This window comes from Colletotrichum tamarilloi, assembly GCF_030869305.1.
Source record: "Colletotrichum tamarilloi strain Tom-12 chromosome Unknown Scaffold_7.1, whole genome shotgun sequence".
NCBI lineage: Eukaryota > Fungi > Ascomycota > Sordariomycetes > Glomerellales > Glomerellaceae > Colletotrichum > Colletotrichum tamarilloi.
Genome location: NW_026849390.1, coordinates 977,449 through 992,811, shown reverse-complemented (window position 1 = coordinate 992,811; position 15,363 = coordinate 977,449). Strand labels below are relative to the sequence as shown.

The 15,363-nt window shown below is 51.8% G+C and overlaps 5 protein-coding genes across 5 annotated transcripts; 2 read left to right on the top strand and 3 right to left on the bottom strand.

Moving 5' to 3' along the window:
• Window positions 1-275: 275 nt before the first annotated feature.
• On the bottom strand, window positions 276-671 carry CTAM01_03254 (uncharacterized protein; the record flags this gene model as incomplete). Its single annotated transcript, XM_060519290.1, has 1 exon — window positions 276-671. The coding sequence occupies one exon, from the start codon at window positions 669-671 to the stop codon at window positions 276-278; it is 396 nt and encodes a 131-aa protein (XP_060386289.1).
• A 1,675-nt stretch (window positions 672-2,346) lies between these two features.
• On the bottom strand, window positions 2,347-6,572 carry CTAM01_03253 (uncharacterized protein; the record flags this gene model as incomplete). Its single annotated transcript, XM_060519289.1, has 4 exons — window positions 2,347-4,558; window positions 4,616-5,243; window positions 5,308-5,911; window positions 5,973-6,572. The coding sequence occupies 4 exons, from the start codon at window positions 6,570-6,572 to the stop codon at window positions 2,347-2,349; spliced, it is 4,044 nt and encodes a 1,347-aa protein (XP_060386288.1).
• A 1,614-nt stretch (window positions 6,573-8,186) lies between these two features.
• On the top strand, window positions 8,187-9,542 carry CTAM01_03252 (uncharacterized protein; the record flags this gene model as incomplete). Its single annotated transcript, XM_060519288.1, has 3 exons — window positions 8,187-8,396; window positions 8,505-9,022; window positions 9,164-9,542. The coding sequence occupies 3 exons, from the start codon at window positions 8,187-8,189 to the stop codon at window positions 9,540-9,542; spliced, it is 1,107 nt and encodes a 368-aa protein (XP_060386287.1).
• A 1,232-nt stretch (window positions 9,543-10,774) lies between these two features.
• CTAM01_03251 (FMN-dependent dehydrogenase) lies at window positions 10,775-12,457 on the top strand (the record flags this gene model as incomplete). Its single annotated transcript, XM_060519287.1, has 4 exons — window positions 10,775-10,840; window positions 10,906-10,939; window positions 10,994-11,307; window positions 11,378-12,457. The coding sequence occupies 4 exons, from the start codon at window positions 10,775-10,777 to the stop codon at window positions 12,455-12,457; spliced, it is 1,494 nt and encodes a 497-aa protein (XP_060386286.1).
• A 573-nt stretch (window positions 12,458-13,030) lies between these two features.
• CTAM01_03250 (phosphatidylserine decarboxylase) lies at window positions 13,031-14,386 on the bottom strand (the record flags this gene model as incomplete). The annotated part of the gene is made up of 1 exon (XM_060519286.1): window positions 13,031-14,386. The coding sequence occupies one exon, from the start codon at window positions 14,384-14,386 to the stop codon at window positions 13,031-13,033; it is 1,356 nt and encodes a 451-aa protein (XP_060386285.1).
• Between the last annotated feature and the right edge of the window lie 977 nt (window positions 14,387-15,363).

Genomic DNA, 15,363 nt, shown 5'->3' with positions numbered 1-15,363 from the left:
GTGAGGTACCTGCTAAGAGTGAGTTAAGGTGGCTCACGATGAGTGGATGGGCAGAGCGATGAATCAGCACCTCTTCTTTACATCTAGCAGATCAGAGGTTCTGGCCACGGTCTATGGGAGGCTAGGGTGTGAGGAGAGGGTAGGAGGAGCATCTGAAGTGTATATGGCGTCGTGGTGAATTTGATTGAGAGGTGGTAGGAGACTGCGAAGTTGGAGTTTAGTGGCCCTTTCCTACTACAAGCTTTCATATCTATCCTATAATATATCGCTTTTGTTTACTTCTTAGCCACAACCCCAGCCGCTTCGTCGTCAGACTCTCGAATCTCAGACTTCGTCGCAGGCGGAAACTTCGGCGTCCCATTCGCGTCCGTACCCCAGCCGCCGTACCCGGTCTCGGCCATCATACCACCCAGGCCCGACGGGCTGCCGGCCGTGATGCTTCCCGCTGCCCTGTTCCCGCCCACGCCGGGACGATCGGCCGCCCACCCGTTTAGAGCGTCTTTGCTCATGCCCGTGTACTTTAGGACGTCGGCGTCTGAGATTTCGCCTTTCTTGGAGTCTTGGAATCTGCGGTAGAGAGATTTTTTGGGGCTGGTGGGCTGGGACGCGGTTGTGGGGTCGGTGTTGAGTAGAGGTTTGGCGCTGTCGGTTTTGGAGAGGCGAGAGAACATGGTGAAATTAGTTGTGAGGATTTTGGCTGACTTTTTGGAGAGGAACTTGGAGTGTAGAGGGTGGTAGATAACACGCTGAGTGGTGAGAGGTAGTCAAAGAGACGAAGTGGCGGAATTGATGTACAAATGTCTACTTGGGTTGTTGGAAGTCGGTGTAGTTGCTGCGACTTATGCATCTGGTGAGCCCTGAGCCTCTGACACATGAGAATTGGATTGCATCGATCTAACCAGTTGTAGGATATGGAACCGTTGCCTCATATTACCCCACCCAAATAAGGTATTCACCTGCCCAAAGAAGCTTATTTCCTTATGGGTAAACCTTGAAGTGATTGCAAGCGTAGTCCGTATAAGTCCACGAACGGCGCAAGGGTATGATCACTCATTCACCATCAAGAGCTGAAGTCAAAATGAACTCACGGGTACAGTATCCTGGCTTGAATCTGCAACATGTTCTCATCAGAGACTTTCTGAGTTCCGCCGTGAGTGCGCTGAAAGTTTGGTTTGACACTATGAATCCGGTTTCCTTTCTCTGTATGAGCATGCCTACCCATCTCAGTGATCCAGGAGAAAGCGAGCATGTTGCTAAGACCTTGAATAGAATCTGGGTCGCTCCAAGAATTGGTTTCCAGATTCGGGTTCAAGGGCGCTGTTGAGACCCTCAGAAGGGCCGATGGGTACGAGAATTGGTTGATATGATCCACAACTTCATATGCGGTCCAATTGGGACCTCTCGTGTGAAGGGTTGGTCCTTGGTTGTTGGTTACTCCCTGTCGGTCGTTGTTCTTCAGCGAAGTCTTGGCGCTAGACTACAAAGGACCCTGGAACTGGATTTTAGTATCAATGGACAGCAGACTCGATCCAAATTCTATCATGAATACCACTAGTTCATACCGTATGTAAGTTTCTGAAAAAGGGCACAGCCGGTCCAGTGGCCACTTAAGAAAGTCTCATAATGTCTGAGGAACCGTAAATGATTCCTGAGTGGAATATTGCGAGCCTTGTCCAGTCTGGCCTTGAGTGTAGGCGGCACACTTCGCGATATTCCATTTGAAGAAACAGAGGGTCTACACAGTGAAACCACCCATATAAAGATTCATAATACGCCACGGCTGTGCTCTGGGCTGCAGCTCTTACTGCCTCAAGTGCTTCTTATCATAGTTATGCCCACTAGTATCTGATAACATAGATATCCCACGTCTATCTTCCTAATAACAGGCACAGACTTTGGAAAGTCTCATTGAAGAGTACAGAGTTGAGTCTACTGATTGGGAGTTCAGTGTAGATACGACTGGAACGGGGACCTCTGTAAAGCTGAACGGTGCTGTGGAGGAGGTTTGGCTTCAGCTTCCGGCCATCTGATCGACCAAGTCAGTAATGGACTTTTTCTCCGACAGCCTTTGGAGCAACACTGCAGTCTTATTCACGTAGATCGTAGAAAGCTTTGGGTAAATTTTTAACAAAGTTTGCCCCCACAACAAACGACGAAACTCACTACATCTGCTATTCTACCTAATAGTAACTATCACAATATGGTCTCCCCCAGCTAGATGTTCTTAGCGAAAATGTCTTAGATCAAAGCCTTGGTAAAGGCGGCGGTGAAATCCCAGTGAGAATCAACTTTCACCCACAAAACAACTTGAAAACGATCTTGCGTGCGATGGGGCGCGTCCAGCAGTCATCGCAACCAGAACCCAAACGATCTGCTCCCACTCTTCCAGTCACTCTCGAAAAGCCAATCAAACATATCCGTTTCTTCATACTCGATGTCGGCCGTAGCATCTATATCGGGTGGCAAGTCCCTTCGGGGAATACCGAGGCTGATCAACACTTGCCTCTCGATCTGGAGCTCCTGTACAAGATACGCTGTCATATCCATCTCGCGTCGCCGTTTTCGATATCTGGTTCTTTGCCTCATTGCTCCGTCGATACTTCCGTATCGCTCTCTCCTTGTTTCCCAGATTATATCCTCCTTTCTCCTGGGCCGTACAAAGGCAAGCTGAGCTAAATCTGCCTTTGCTTCTTCAACAAGAAACTTGATCATAACAAGAGACGACTCAGACGAGGACCACCCGAATATTGCAGCAGACAGAATACTGCCATATTCTCCGAACTCCAAATATGCATTGACTTCAGCGCCATGTTCAATCAGTAACCGAGCACAATTCACGTCTCCCCTCCATACAGCAGCTGCCAATGGACTACCATATTTTCCAAACCTCAGCTCTGCCTTGGCGTCAGCGCCATGTTGAATCAGTGACCGAGCAAAATCCACGTCTGCCATCGATACAGCAGCTGCCAGGGGACTTCCATATTCGCCACCTTCCGGCATGGCGTTGACATCGGCTTCGCGCTCTAGGAGAAGGCGAACACATTCGGGCTCTCCAACGCGTATAGCAGCAATCAGAGGACAGCCAAAGTTCCCGTATCTGAACTGGTCGTTGACATTTGCACCGTTTTCTAGAAGAAAGCGAGCACTTTCGAGACGGCCATGGAATATGGCAGAAGTCAGGGGACTTCCATAGCTGTCTTTGAGGTTCTCCGGGTTGACTTCTGCTCCCTTGTCAAGCAGGGCTTTAATGGTGTTGAGATCGCCATTAAAAGCAGCCCTCGACAGGGCACAACCGAAACGGCACCCCCCCGATCCACCGGTATCATCGGTATTACACTTCATGTTGGGATCCAGACCATTCTCCAGTAGAATAGTGCAGCACCCAGATCCATTCTCCGCTGCCAGACAAGCCAGAGTTTGGTCTTTGAGGACGCAGTCCATGTTTGCACCGTTCTTGAGGAGCAGCTCCATGACATCGATCTCTCGTCGGTTTACTGATATCCACAACGGAGGGCCGTAATCAAGGGCGTCAAAAGATGCGTTGACGTCACAACCCCGACTGATTAGAAATTGACAGAGGTCGTAGTGGCCAAAATGGGTGGCAATTTGCAGCAGGCCCAGACCTTCCTCATTTACCAACGAGGGAAGGTCGAGGCCTTCGTTCCACCACTCAGGCAGGAACCGATGAAGTCCCATTGCCACAATGCCAAAGGCGAAGTTGGTAACTGGCCTGACCTGTTTCGACATAGGTGTGTAAAAAAGCCATTGAGCAGGTTCGATGGCGCGGCTGCAAAATACCTGATACTCCTTCGATGAACACGGAGGTCGTTCTTCGCCCAGGAATTGTTTTAAAGCAAGGGCTACGTCTTCAGCTCTGTCATCTTGTTCTGGAAGATCGTGGGTGTGTGTGAGCCAGTTCAGTCGAATGTACGCTTGAAGCGGATGCCGAGGATCTAAAGGTTGGTCAAGGTCCGCTCCTCCTGCCTCGTACCAACTATCTGAATGCGTGCCACAGCCTTCCTGGAGGGTCCGTGAGTCGTCGTCGTCGTCGTCAACATCTGAGGGTGGCCAGATAGAGGAGTAAGCTGCGCAGCAATCCCTCAAGCAGTTGATCAAGACAATTGCTACCTCCGCTGGTGCGTCTTTGACCCACCGCTCTTTCTTCTTATCTTCAAAGTATTCTCTGACCGATGCATGGGAAAACCTCCAGACCTCGAGCTTGGGGTCCCTCACAATCAAATGTTGACAGACAGTCTCCAACATTTTCTCGGTGAGATCTGACTTGTCGTGAGCTTTCATGCCGTCTCCATGCATCTGTTCGCTTTCCACTTGAATGGCTGACAGCAATGTGCGACTGTCGAACGGCCGGCGGGCGCACATAACCCATCTCACCGCTCGCTGCAGCATGAAACGCTCAAAGCTCTCAGGTTCGTGTTTATCGCAAATCTCATCGTAGGCTTTGGTCAGAGTTTTGGGAAGGTCTCCAAGCCTGGCTTTGACAGTGGTATTGGTCTCGAACTCCTTGAGCTGTTCCCATTGCAGGTAAGTCCATCTGAACCTAGTTTTTTTCCAGTCAGCTTAAGTAGGTAAGGATAGTGTGGGAGCTAGAACTCACATTCCCTTGCTCTTCTTCACAAGCTTCTCTTTAACAACCTGCTTGGTTTCAGGGCTCCAGTCCACAGTGAAGTTGTCCACCTCTGTATGGACAAACTTCTCGATGTCGCCCTGATTATCAGAAGTGTTGATTATGATCGTCGCCCTCAGCTCTTGGAATGACCTCAGATGGTCACTGATATCGTGCTCTGGACGGCTGGCGATGAATATCTTCAAACAACTATTGGTTTTCTCCACTAAACGCTTGAAGAGCTGAACAATCTGCCGTCTCGTGTCTTTCTTGCACTCATCCAATGCGTCGAGTATCAGAACAGTTCGAGGGTAGCTGTTTATCATCTCTACCAACGCTGTCTCGCATTCCTGGAGCGTGATATCGCTTTGAGTTTGTTTCCGCTGGTATAGATTGAATAATGTCTCATGAATGCTCTCAGGATGATCGGTCACCTCGCCTAGTTGTCGAATGTAGCTTCGGAGAATGGATTTAATGCTTTGCCGATTCTGATCAGAGCTGTTACAGTAGAAGAAGGCGAAGCCTAGGCTGGGCTGACTGGGCGATTGGCTGGTAAATGTTTTCTGAATTCGATAATGATCAATCACTTTCGAAGATAAGAACGATTTGCCCGTACCGACTGTAGAGCAGAACCGTGGTCAGTTTGTTGTTACACAAAACAGCCTTCGAGTCTTGATACTTACTATTACCTTGCAACCAAAACACCGGAGTGGAATCAGAGTCTTCCCATTTAAGGAATTCAGGATGGCTGACCAACCATTCGCATGTGCCCTCGGTTCTTTTTTCGGCCTTCTCGTTATGATGAGATCCGACTGGAATGTCACTGGCGTATTCCATAGCCTTGTTTATTTCTTGCTTGTTAAGCGCTTCAAGAATATATCTGACATTCTTGTCGGTACGCTTGATCGGTTCTTCAAGACTTTCAAGCAGTCTTCGACACTTATCATCGGCTTTGGCCTTACGAGGAAGAGTTGCGAACTCAAGTTCACGCTCAAGTGCCTTTACTGTTGATAGACGGTTGTTGCCGTAGCCTGGGTCGACGAGTGTGTTGAAGAATCGGCGTGAAACGCCATGCTTTATCTCTTCGTGGACAAAAGCAAGAAACTCCAAGCATTTCGTGTATACCTCAACTAACTTCGTCATCAAGTCTTCCTGATATAGCGGCCTAGGCGACATGGAGTAACCAATGTAGACCTCCTCGTACACTCGACCACGCCTCACGAGGCAGAGGACTATGTCGGTACATCCCATGATAGCCACAAGATCCTCGCGCTCAGATACGTGGGTCTGCAAGATCATTAGATCAAAGTGTTGGCAAAGTAAATTCATGCTTTGCTGCAATACATACCGTCAGAAGCACCTTGATAGCTGACCACACGACGTTAGATGGCGCAGGGGCAAAGTTGATAGCAATATCTCCAATTGCAGTCACCACAGGCATAACTTTGTTCGCATAATCCCTCCACAGAATCTCCCGGTCGCCGGACTTGAGCTTCAGCGCCTCTTGCTTGTGTTCCTCTTCGCTAGTGCGGACCAACTCCGCCAGCTCACCTGCAGGATCTTGAGCATTGAATGGTGGAGGAAGACTGGCGATCCATATCTGGGTTTTGACGTCCACCTTCTTGCATGCTTCCTGCCATAAATCAATGGTTGGAGCAGAGCCGTTCAATGCAGATGACCCTGGAACGTTGGAAGCAGGAAGGAGTGATGGGTCATCCGCAATACCAGTAGATGATGTCGCACGTGGGACGCCTGGTACTGATACAAGGCGTACGACCTCGGGGTCTGTAGGCTCAAGTTTCCCATCGTCAGCCAGTTGTGACGCTGGTAGGACGTCAATGCCGGTCGCAGGAGACCCGGAAACGTCATGGCGCGGCTTCTCTCGTCTCTTGAAGCAAGAGCATAAGGCGAAGAGGCAACCGCCGTCGGATGGGCAGGAGTCGGTCATACCGCAGTGAGAGATGCTTCTGTATAAGTCACAATTTTGGAAATAAACAGTTCGAAAAGAAAATGTGTCAATAGAAAATTGTCAGGGCGAAAAGAATCCTTAGTCAGATGCCAATCTCTTTACCTGTTCTCCCTACAAGTCGAAGTTCCTGCAGCTGTCCATCTTTGAATTTCCATACAGCCTGGGCTGCATCTACTGAGTCTGTCGGTCATGGAATATCTAGGCCTGACGGATCAGGTCCTCTCCAAGACCCTATCAAAAGTTCGACCGAGCCGCTCAGGCCCCAACAGTCAAGACCTGCATCTGCAGCTGGACTCTAACAGGTTGCACTGATTGGGCCTTAAGTCGAGGTGTCCAACAGACCCCGGCAACCTTTGAAGTTCGGGCTAGGTGTTATGCTCCCCCCTCCTCCTCCCAGCGAATGAGGCCTTGGATATTGGTTTCTCTGTCTTCAGCTCTCGCTTGGTTGCATCTGAGATCTGACCGCTTTGCCGCTCTGGGCAGATTCAAGTTGCAAGTGTACTGTGGGATGGTCCTGCAGAGTACCCTGGCGTGCCTGGGCCCATGGGCTGATAGCCTAACACGTACGAATCCTTTTGGTGAAAAATGTGGACAAAGCTAGATGGTGCATTTTAACAATCGGCTTTTCTCATGACAAGATTTGTGGTTATGGATGCCACTAGACATGGATTGCATCTTATAATCCATTCGTCGGTAGTGTCGGCGGTCTTTGCCACACTTCCTTGAATGCTCCTCTTGGGATTAGATCAACATCTACTCTAATCGCAACTGCAGGCTTTATTACAAAGTTTTACAATATGTGACAAACAAGCCTTGATTAAGACATGCCATGATATAATCTAGATCAACCGGGAAGAGTATACATTGTACATACATAATCAGTCGCCATGTCGGCGATGCCCGGATGCAAGTTGCTTCCGAGCCCAACAATTGGCTCATTGATTAGTTACAAAAATATTTGTTTTTGCAGTTAGTTCGATGTATTCCATGAACTGTTTTCCCTACATATCTCATTATGGCACTGCATGGTTGGTCGACACCGAGAGTTTGGTTGTGCCGGAGTTTTAAAGGTTCCGCACTCTACCTTACAGAAAGGTAAGCAGTTTGGGCGGGCTAGGAAGCGATCTTTAGGCGATCGCAACTATGTAAGCGGCGTACGGGCTCTTGGGTCTGTTCTTTGCCGTTGTCAGGCTGCCGAAGGACTTGCCGCAGGGTCATCCCGTGGTCTTGGCTCGCTTTTCATCCCATGTCAAGCCACCTCGACCAAGCCAACATCGTGCGTTGCCCACAGACTGGCCATCGAGTTTCTGTTGTAGCATGAACTTCTCAAACAAAAATTAGGACAAAGATGCCTCGTGTCTTCCCATGGGGAAACTTTCGCCTATATCACGGGAGGCAAGGATTTCGGAATGAACTGGTTTCTCGGAATTTGCGAACGGACAGAACATTGGATATGAATACAAATACCGGTGTATTAGATTCGCATTCGAGACCAAAGTTGACAGTTTTGTGACAAGAACCTTTCAGAGAAAAGTAGAAGACTTGTAACTGAGAAGTACCGCACATCAGCTTCGATCGTCCTAGCCAGTTGTCATGGATGAGAAATCCGTTTTGAGAAATCGCGAGAGGAGCTTCTACAAGCTTGATCTCACCAAGAATCTCCCTCCAGGAACCGATAGCATAAGTCAATTTGAAGCTCATCCACGACAACCAAGACCACCGGCAGAATCCAAAAGGCCGGTCCCAGAATGGCCACCGGAGGCAGAGAGGAAAGGGAAGTGGATATCGGCGTATCTTGACCAGGTTGGTAACAACAAAAGCAGCAATAAGATCCAAATATTCTGGAACGAATTCATTGACGTGCCATAGCTCGACCCAGAAACCGAGTACGACCGCATCATCCAGACCTAGACCTTCATCACCGGCTCCAGCTTCGCCATCGCCATGGGCTACACCTCGACCCTCATCCTCTTGACGCAGACGCCGGCGGGCGCCTCAGCAGTCCACAGCACGGGCAAGCTCTTCCGCCGCGGTCATCAGCGCTTCTACGAGACGCAGGACCGGCTCCTCGACTGGATGTGGTACGGTAGCGCCTCCCCGCAGGCCGTCGAGGGCATCGAGAGGGTCAATAAGATCCACGCCGGTGTGTGGAAGAATGCGCCGGGGACGTTCAGCCACCCCTGGGAGGGCCAGATGTCGCTCATCGGGTCGGCGTACTTTGAGACGTACCTGAGGGACCTCGTCGGGGCGAGGGTCGGGGACATACACCCCAAGCTGGCGGCGGCGTGGCCGGCGTGGGCCGAGAGGGCGTGTGCGCACTTTCGGTCGGAGCCAGAGGACGGGTCGAGGAGCTTTGGGGTGAATTTCCCGAGGGACTGGAAGGAACTTGAGGCTTTTCACAAGTGGTATCGGGAGCTGCCGTTTGATAAGTATACCAGTGAGGAAGAAAGAGTCAAGGGGGCTGTGATATCTAAGGGGGTTGTTGATCAGTTTGCCGAACTATGGTTTCCAAGGTACGTTTCACTGAACATCCCCGACATCTGCCAATGGCATATCTCATGAATGGGCAGGTATCTCCAATGGTTCGGCCGACAGCTGTTCCTCACCATCGTACCACCCAAGGTCCGAGAACAACAGCGCACCGGTCACCCCAACCCTTTGGTGGCCAAGCTTGTCAAACTTCTCCTCAAGATACAAATCGACCTGGCTGACATCATGCCGGATCCCGCGAGGCCTATCTTGAGGGACGAGTACCATACGATCAAGAGTTGGGAATGGTACAAGATAGATGCTCAAGTGGTTGAGAATCGGAGAAAGCAGGCGTCGCTGATCAGGACCTTACTCCTGGGGGTGCTACTGATACTTATTGCGATTGTCCTTATGAGGGGCTGGGCAGTGGGAGGTAAGCCGGGAACGGCAATCCACGGGCTCAAGGTTAGTCCCTCATGAAAGTGAAAGTACATGTGTGGTGTTCTGGGGATCGAGTGTATAGGCCTTCGTGACTATGGTCAACCAAAGCACCATTATCTAAGAATATGCCGGCGAAGACGCCAGTTCAGTTTCTGACAACCCAGGAGCCGCACCCATTGATGCATACAATCGAACAATGCCTGCCCAGCTTTTTCCATAACGACCACTATCACACCAGTGACTGCTTCCATCATAAATAGGGATTGAAGTTGAGGAGGTCCTTAATGTCGAGAATGCATGTCTGCTTGCGATTTACGTGACTTTCAATACGCGTAAAACGGTGGCGACGAGCACTTAAGGGAATAGACTTCATGGTACCGGTCGAAAGGAACGATTAGATTAAGACTAAGTTGGCGTTGACGGGTCGAGTGGCGCATACACACGTGTGTAGTTGAGATAAAGAAGGGCCATCCCGCACCCTCCTTCGGAAGTGTAGCCGCGAGTATCCGTATCAGCAGCGGGTTCCAAGCCGAAAAGATTGCGGTTGGCGTTGCTGTCGCTGGCATGCTGCCCACGACGGTGCGTGGGTGTGCGACGGTGCGTGGGTGGGCACCGATTGCCTTTCGGGGATAGCCCGGGATGGAGACCGGTAGCAGTTTACACCGAGGAAGTGCAAGTGTGGAGGACGTCACCGACATATTACCCCGCACCCCATTGACCCGAGATGGGCCGCTAGCCCTGCACTGGAGCCAGTGTGGGGCGCGGCAGTCTGCGACGGTACAATGAAGAGCGAGCTGATGACCTTTGATGGGTTTCGCCCCCCGGCAACCGTCTCTTCTCTCCAAGTCGAATTCCCCCCCTTCAAGAGAAGATACGTGCTTGCTTCCCCCAACATTTCTGACCTAGGAGAACTTTTTTGGAGTCCCGATTCTCGGACTCGATTCTCGGACTGACTAGCGAGACGACACCTACATCTTTTTCTGCTCTTGGTTCCGGCCCCTAGATCTGCGTCGGCTTCTCTTCCATTACTTCTTCTGCCCGTCATTGGTGTTTGTAAAACGTGCTATTCCCGGTCCCTCTGATTTGAAATACCTTGGATTCGACTAGACCAGCAAGCAAGCCACCCATAAATCAGACGCTACCCCGTGGAGAAAGATCTAGCTATTTGTCGGCCTTTACCCCGGATTTTCCAGCCTGTCGATAAATTTCCAAGTCCACTCTCTTCCCTTCGTCCGGAACAACGACAGCAATCGCAACGAACAGCAGGCAAAATGGGCTTGAAGGGTGACGATATCGCGAAGCACAACAGTGCCGACTCTTGCTGGGTCATTGTTCACGTAAGTTATGATGAGGTGTCGATTCAATGTCAATTGGCAGGCAATTGACATTGGCTACCTAACAGGGCAAAGCTTACGATGTGACGGACTTCTTGCCTGGTAAGTTCTTCTACAGTACCCTCAAGTGCTTTCCCTGCTAACGACGACCCTCAGAGCACCCCGGTGGCTCAAAAATCATCCTCAAGTACGCCGGCAAAGATGCGACGGAAGAGTTCGACCCCATTCACCCGCCCGACACCCTCGACAAGTACCTCGAGCAGTCCAAGCATCTTGGCCCCGTCGACATGACCTCTGTAGTGGCTGAGGAGAAGGAAGAGGATCCTGAAGAGATTGAGCGCTTGGAGAGGGTTGAGCAGAAGCCACTATTGTCCCAATGTTACAACCTGATGGATTTCGAGGCCGTAGCGCGCAGAGTCATGAAGAAGACGGCTTGGGGATACTACTCGAGTGCAGCCGACGACGAAATCGTAGGTCGACCCCGCGAAATCGCACCCACCAGAGGACCAGTCACAATTTCTAACTGATTTTTTTCTGTAGACATTGCGCGAAAACCATGGTGCCTTCCACAGAATATGGTTCCGGCCGCAGATCCTGGTCGACGTCGAAAAGGTAGACTTCACCACCACCATGCTCGGCGCAAAGGTCGACATGCCCTTCTACGTCACCGCCACCGCCCTCGGCAAGCTGGGCCACCCCGAGGGCGAGGTCCTCCTCACCCGCGCCTCCCGCAAGCACAACGTCATCCAAATGATCCCGACGCTGGCCTCGTGCTCCTTTGACGAGCTCATGGACGCCGCCGAGGGCGACCAGGTGCAGTGGATGCAGCTCTACGTCAACAAGGACCGCGAGATCACAAAGAAGATTGTGCAGCACGCCGAGGCGCGCGGCTGCAAGGGCCTCTTCATCACCGTCGACGCGCCGCAGCTGGGTCGTCGCGAGAAGGATATGCGGTCCAAGTTCACCGACCCGGGCGCCAACGTGCAGTCGGGCCAGGCGACGGATCAGAGCCAGGGTGCTGCTCGCGCCATTTCGTCTTTTATCGACCCGGCCCTGTCGTGGAAGGATATCCCCTGGTTCAAGTCCATCACCAACATGCCCATCATCCTGAAGGGTGTGCAGCGTGTTGAGGACGTCATCAAGGCTATCGAGGCCGGTGTCCAGGGTGTTGTGCTCTCCAACCACGGTGGTCGCCAGCTCGACTTTGCCCGGTCCGGCATTGAGGTCCTCGCCGAGACGATGCCGGTGCTTCGCCGCATGGGCTTGGAGAACGCGATTGAGATCTACATTGACGGCGGTGTCCGTCGTGCTACCGATATAATCAAGGCGCTGTGCCTCGGTGCCAAGGGTGTCGGTATCGGCAGACCTTTCCTGTACGCCATGGCCGGCTACGGCTTCGACGGTGTCGATCGCGCTATGCAGCTGCTCCGCGACGAGATGGAGATGAACATGCGTCTTATTGGTTGCACGAGCATCGATCAGCTCAACCCGTCGCTTATCGATACGCGGAGTCTGTTCAACCACGGATCTACGCCCTCTGACAACCTTATGGGTGCTGTGTACGACCCGTTGGCGACGCCGGTTCAGAGACCCAAGGCGCCCAAGCCGTCAAAGTTGTAGATTTGCCTCTTTCAGGACAAGTGCAATCGTAGCGTGAGCAGGTGTGGAGGGAAAGGTGTTCTGTTTTTTGGGAGCGAATGAGACTTACCATGAGACCTGATCTTTGTATCAGATGTATGATATATATACTACCTATATACAGGATACTACCATGACTCAATATCTGATTCCTGTCGATACAGTGAAGGGAAACTCGAGTGTCTGCTCATTGGCTTGCGAGAGAGGGTCACAGCCTAAGATACTAGAATACTACCGGGTTCAGGGACTTACATCCCACCTCACCGCACTAGCCTAAGCCAAAGGTAAATGCTGGCTCACGCTTGAGGGGTTCTTGAGCGGTGCGATGTCTGAGCCTGTTTTATACCTTCAAGCAAACGCACTATTATTCGTAAGTAAGTACACTTCACATCAAACAAAGGCTCACATTTAAGAATAAGATTAATTTGTTATAGCTAAACATCATGGTAACAGTTCCAGACTTGAAGAAAAGGGTAATACCGGACATTAAGTAAATGTTTTCAGCAGAGCTATCCTCAGGAGCAAATCGGCCTACGAAGTCTACCAACCCTTAACTCAGTTCGAAGGGGTAACAGTAGCAAGCTGGCTCAGAACCTTCACAGGCGGGCCCGGAGTCATGATGTTCGCAACCGGGTCGGCATCTGCAGCAAAGTCAATCTTGACGTTGGGACCGAAAATCAAGCAGTGCGTGGACCCGCCAAAGTGGAAGCAGCCGATCGGATCGCCCTTCTTGAAGGAGTTGTCGGGCACGTCGAAGAAGTCCACCGACGAGACCTCGGCCATGCCGATCATGACGACCGCCATGACGCCGATCGCCGGGTTGTCGGCCTGGATGAGAGCCACGCCGCGCTTGGCGACCGCGGAGATGTAGCTCTGCGAGAGCTCGTCGGAGGCCGGGTCCGGGTCGGACTGGCCCTGGTCGTTGTGGAAGCTCCACATGACGGGCTCCGAGTAGTACGTCCCGTTGATGATCTTGGGCGCGCCGAGGTACTTGCCCGAGACGGGGGCGTGCCAGTTGTGGTAGCTGTCCGCGCTCAGGAAGGCCTGGTAGACCGTGCCGCCGACGAACTGCTGCGCGACGTCGGCGCCGCCCAGCATGTCGGCGAGGCTATAGTTGGTGCGCTCGTCCTGGTTCTTGACCCAGAAGGTGTCCTGGAGCTGGACGCCGCGTTGGATTTCAAAGGGCGTCGACTCGGTGGCGCTGACGACGACGTTGTCGTCGTTGGGCGAGGCCAGCGGTCGCAGACCGGGCAGGAACTGGCGGGTGAAGAACTGGTCCCACGATGTGAAGCCGTAGGTGGTGGGGTTCTGGGGGTCAGGGGCCTGGTACGTGTTGAGGAAGTTCATCAGGCCGCCTGAAGCCTGTGCCTGCGGCGATAGCCAGCCGTTCGTTGCCGTCGTGATCGTCACGGCGGAAGCCGTGCTCTTGAGGAAAGCGCCCCAGTAGTTCAGCATTTTCTGGAAGACGCTGTTGACGTCGTCTCGGAGGAACGCCGCGAAGCCGGCCTCGGTGGCCATGGGCCAGTCCAGGAGGCCGTTGATCGGAGTGCCGATCTGGACTGAATCGTTCCACTGGATGGGACTTTGAATCTGGTAATTGAGAGCAGCAACGAGGTCGTCGAGAGTTCTGATCTCGGCGTTGGGCGCGCCTCCGGGGTATGTCGTGTACTTGGCCGGGACCTCGCTGAGCATCTCGGTAAAGAGCATGCGGACGATGGCGCTGTTGTTAAGAAGATTCTGAAGGTCGGCAATGGGAGGGACGATGGGCAGCTTTGCGGCGTTCGCTCTCTTGAGCACCTCTCTGACATGTTTCTGAATCCGATGGGGGTTTGACGGTAGCCATCCGCCAATGCGACGAGCCAAAGATTCGTGAGGCACGCGGCCATTCTTCTTAATGTAGACTCCAGGCATGATTTCGGTATTTCGAGTAGAGGCAGAGTTTGTGCGGGGTGAAGAGACAGGTGATGTAAGGTAGGATGTGTTCGAGGAGAATGATATGTCAAATTTGGGGGGGATAAGGGCCTCCTCTTATATATCGTTTCTATGGTCTCTGCCCCCTCATGTTATTACTTTCTCTAGTATCAGGGCTACGAGGGTTGTTCGATGGATGCGTAGAACCGTAGACATACCATCTTAGCCAGCCATGTTTGACTCAGCGAGAGGAGTGGAATCTGTTTCCGGTATGCTGGTTGTTGGATTAGCAGGATGGAAGCTTGCAGCTCTAGTACATTGATATTTGTTGTTAACGAGGGCTCTTTCTTGCCAACGCTTCGTGTGGAAGTGAAGCTCTATGGTGGGCTGTGGAATAAAATGGTTTTTGAACTCTGAGTTTCTTCCTGGCTATGACTTGTTACCTTCTAGGAAACGGGATGGATTTCCAGCAATATTCTCGCGATACCAAATTTTGTGTTCCGAGAAGCCTTGAATATGGGGAATACTAAGCTGTGGTGCCCACTGTCCTTTTTCCCAGTCCATACCTACTGACCCTCAGCGGCGTGATCCAATGTGCGAGACATGAGCCGGTTTACGGAAGAGTGCTCGGCATTGGCTATCACATCGTAGTAGCAACGCATTCTTACGATAACGGAGCACCATTCATCAGCCGCAGCTCACTAATAAGAGAGCTGAGGTTCAACATTCCGCATTCGACACCAAATGATAATCTGTACCCCGCGGCGGGAACACTGTAGGGTTCAAGACATGCGTCACTTGATTGGATGGCTCAATCCTCGATATCAGGCGATGCTGAAAGTCTGAAGCCTATCAGCTTTTCACAATGGGATTCCAATAACTCGGATACAGCCGCAGACAGCATGACCGTAGGGCCGAGAGACGGTAGTTGTTGTGACTATCCGGAAACGGTCATACAGGTGTTGGCGCTACGGAGC